Genomic DNA, 3,632 nt, shown 5'->3' on the forward strand with positions numbered 1-3,632 from the left:
AAATAATGTACATTTAGTACATTAAAAATGTACATTTTATTATGATCCACACAACTATGTGGACCATGGTCCATACAATAATTTGCCCACACCGCATTATGTGGACTACAATTTGCTTTTATTTTGTACTTAAAACAAATTATAGTGGATTAATTGGGCCATAGGATGCGTGACTTTATTTGCAAATATATGAGGATTTTTTTATTTTCAAACTACCCAAGCAAATTTTGCATTCTATATATATATATATATATATATATATATATATATATATATATATATATATATATATATATGCTTTTCTTTTTATCATTGCTTAGTTTATTTTTGCAATTTTTCTATAAGATATCGAGTAAACAAATTAATAACACAAAACTAAAATATTGATTACAAACCATCACTCTTTATTTTGAATCACAACTTAAAGCAAAACACATGAAAAGTAATAAAACACTACAGTCTACAGGCCATCCACTCTTTATTCGAACTAGACCATTAAAAAAAAAACAGAACATTAAAGAAACACCATCATCCGATCCTGATCAAGTACATTCTTTTCTTTCCTTTTGCAAGTTCACATGATTGGATTAACCAGCATGGAGGTAATGAAGTCCTTCATCATGGTATTGGAATGTGTATATGAATCTTTATCATCATATATATAGTGTAAAGCTCTTGTAAGGTTGAGAATTCGGGTGAGTATAGGCATAGGAAAAATGGTAGGCTTAAGACATTCTTGATTAATGTCTTTCCATGCATTTGTGACTTGTTCTAGCAATTCCTTGACGGTCTCTTCTTTGGATTTCCCATACTCTTTCATATAGATTTCAACTGCAGAATCTATGTGCTCTCTTTGTTGTTCAAACTACAAAATATAGTACAAAATCCATATGAAAATTTTAAATTGATAACCAATTGAAAATCATGAAACTAATATGAAATTGTTAGTATTTTCAAGAATGGAAAATCAAAATTAATACCTCGTGTCCAGTTGTGTCATCCAACAATCTGCCCATGACTGAAGAAGCATGAAGAATTAAAGGCATGCTACTCATCCAATCCAAAACCTCTTTGGTTACAAAATCTTCTTGCATGCCTACTAAGGAAGCTGTTGCCAACATCGGATAACCAGCACTTAAGCTTGCAAGCTTAATGTATTCATCAAATGTTGGATTATGACCATCATGGTACCACTTTCTTTCGTCAAAATATGCTCCCACTAATTTTTTCATCTAAAATCATATGGAAATAAAAACCTTAATAAAAATTTATTATTATATATCCTCAAAAGTTTGTCTAGTTTTTCTTAAACTATTATAATTAGTACCTCAATTCTGGCATAGTTGACACGGTATGATTCACCTTTATCAACTAACTCTTTCTCTATTTCAGCAAATGCATCGAGAAGATAGATGTAGCAAAATCTCATATATTCTGGTAATTCATTTACTACACTAGCATCCCATCTGCATGGCAAAAAAGTACATATGTATGTGCTTATGAACACTCGGTTTTCAATATAAATATAAAATGGAAGTTTCAAATAATCAAGAATGATAATATAAACTTGAACCTTTGGACCGCATCTTTGAAAATCTTGAGCTCATCAAGGGTTCCATAAATATCATAAATATCATCAATAATTGAAGTGATACAAAAAAGTTTAGAAATGAATTTCCTTGCAAGATAATATTTTGATTCAAAATACACTCCCAATGCCCAAAAGTAACATTCCACCAATCTATCTCTTGCAAAAGGAAATTTATTTGGGACATCTAATCCTTTCCACCACCTGACAATAAATATACAAATTGTTAAATAATTTCTGAAAAGAATTGTCCTTCTCCGATCCCATTTGACACAGTTATATATATATGAAGCTAATGGAGTAAGTAGCACATTCATAATCTCAAAAACTTTACCTTGTAAGATTGCCAAGCTCCCATTGATGCTCCTTCTGCAACAAGTTGAAGTCCAATTTTGCAAATTTCAGCAATAAAGCATCTTGTGTTCCATTTGGCTCAAAAGTTGATATGAATTTTTGTGCGTCTAGCCTTATTAATCTCTTGTGAATCGGCTGCTTTAGTGCTTCACTAACTTGTGATCTAAGAGGATTGGTCATATTTGGTAGCATGGATTCTAGGTGAGAAGTGGTAAATGTTAGTGCTTCCTCTAAGATCTGCTCCCCATGCACTCTAAGATGTGATGCTTCATACAAGCTCAACATTGCTTGAACATTGTACATGTTAACCAATGATTCCTTGAACTTTCCATTGCTATTCTTGAACTTTTCAAACACATCTGTTGAAACATTGAATGAAAAATGTATTAATTAAAACTCTAAAGAGCATAATCTAATCTCACTCGTTTATTCAACATATATATTTAATTCATATACTTAATTCGTTAGGAGTATTTCATTTTACACTCACTAGCTGATACGTGATACCCTTCTTGTCTAAGTAGTCGAAAGCGCAAAGATACAATAAAAAGGTCATTCTCATCGAACTCATCATAGGCCTTGAATATGTGTTCCAATGAAGTTTCAATCTCCTTTTCAAATTGATAAGACACTCCTAAGCGTTGAATCTTGTTAATCAAGTGCAATTTATGGGAAGAACTGTGTGTGGCATCCACAAGCATGTTCTTCAGCTTTTCTTTTAGTTGTTGATGCTCTAGCGAATCTTGTGTATCCACTTCCTGCATTGTGTATGTATACAACACTTTATTTTTCTTAACTAATAATATATTACTGCACTGATAAAAAAAAAAATTTAGATTAGGCAACTAACACAATTATTTAAGGTGGAGATAGGGCTGATGGGAAGACTATATCTAGTTAGTATTCCACTCAAACATAAATATTTGAATTCACAAGCATATCAGTGTGTGATGAGTATTAGGGCTCATTTTCAAAACATAAGGGTGTGTTCATTAGCTGGAAAAAAAAACTTTCCATTTTTCAGATTAAATTTGGAGAAATGAAAACATATATATAATGTGTTTACTTGTATACTTCACCAATTTGAAAATAGATATAGTGGATAATGAAAAATTGGAAAAATTAAAAATTAGAGGTTTCAAAAGATTTAATTTGTAGGTTACCTTGGGTTGAGAAGAATAAGTCAGGAAATAGTCTCCCCAAACACTTGGATGAAAATCAGCAGAGCCACGGATAACTTGATTTATTTTTCTTTGGTTTGATAATGGAAGAGCTAATAAGGGTTGATTAATGCCAGCCATTTTTGGTAAGAAGTAGAGAGATCAGAGGTGATGAAGAACTTAAGTAAACAGCAAACAAATCAAGACCAAAGAAGAAGGTTTTACATGTAAATATATTTTTGGAGGTTCCTCTCCATTTATAACATACTTTTCTTGCTTGACCCTTACATTGTTGTGTAAGAAACCTTAGCTATTGGATATGATGAAGCTAACTTTTTCTTCTTTTGGAAAATAAAGTTGTAAGAAACTGACAAATTGCTTTTATTTAAATGGCAACTGCACAAACTATTGTGACAATTATAATATATATCAACTATTAAATGAATGTTTTTTTCAAAAAAAAAAAAAAAACCTATTAAATGAATGTCTTGATCTAATGCCCTTATTAAATGAACCACAGTCATCCACCA

The 3,632-nt window shown here is 31.2% G+C and overlaps 1 protein-coding gene across 2 annotated transcripts; it reads right to left on the reverse strand.

Moving 5' to 3' along the window:
- Positions 1–348: 348 nt before the first annotated feature.
- On the reverse strand, positions 349–3,308 carry LOC116019445 ((-)-germacrene D synthase-like). Of its 2 annotated transcripts, none has more exons than XM_031259641.1 (7): positions 3,106–3,308; positions 2,433–2,700; positions 1,923–2,301; positions 1,574–1,792; positions 1,328–1,466; positions 981–1,232; positions 349–865 (listed from the first exon to the last, which is right to left on the reverse strand). In XM_031259641.1, the coding sequence occupies exons 1-7, from the start codon at positions 3,241–3,243 to the stop codon at positions 575–577; spliced, it is 1,686 nt and encodes a 561-aa protein (XP_031115501.1). In that variant the 5' UTR covers positions 3,244–3,308; the 3' UTR covers positions 349–574. The 2 variants fall into 2 exon arrangements, with proteins under 2 accessions (XP_031115501.1, XP_031115500.1); XM_031259640.1 differs by having other exon boundaries at positions 2,433–2,757.
- Positions 3,309–3,632: the final 324 nt, after the last annotated feature.

Source organism: Ipomoea triloba, chromosome 5 (assembly GCF_003576645.1).
Source record: "Ipomoea triloba cultivar NCNSP0323 chromosome 5, ASM357664v1".
NCBI lineage: Eukaryota > Viridiplantae > Streptophyta > Magnoliopsida > Solanales > Convolvulaceae > Ipomoea > Ipomoea triloba.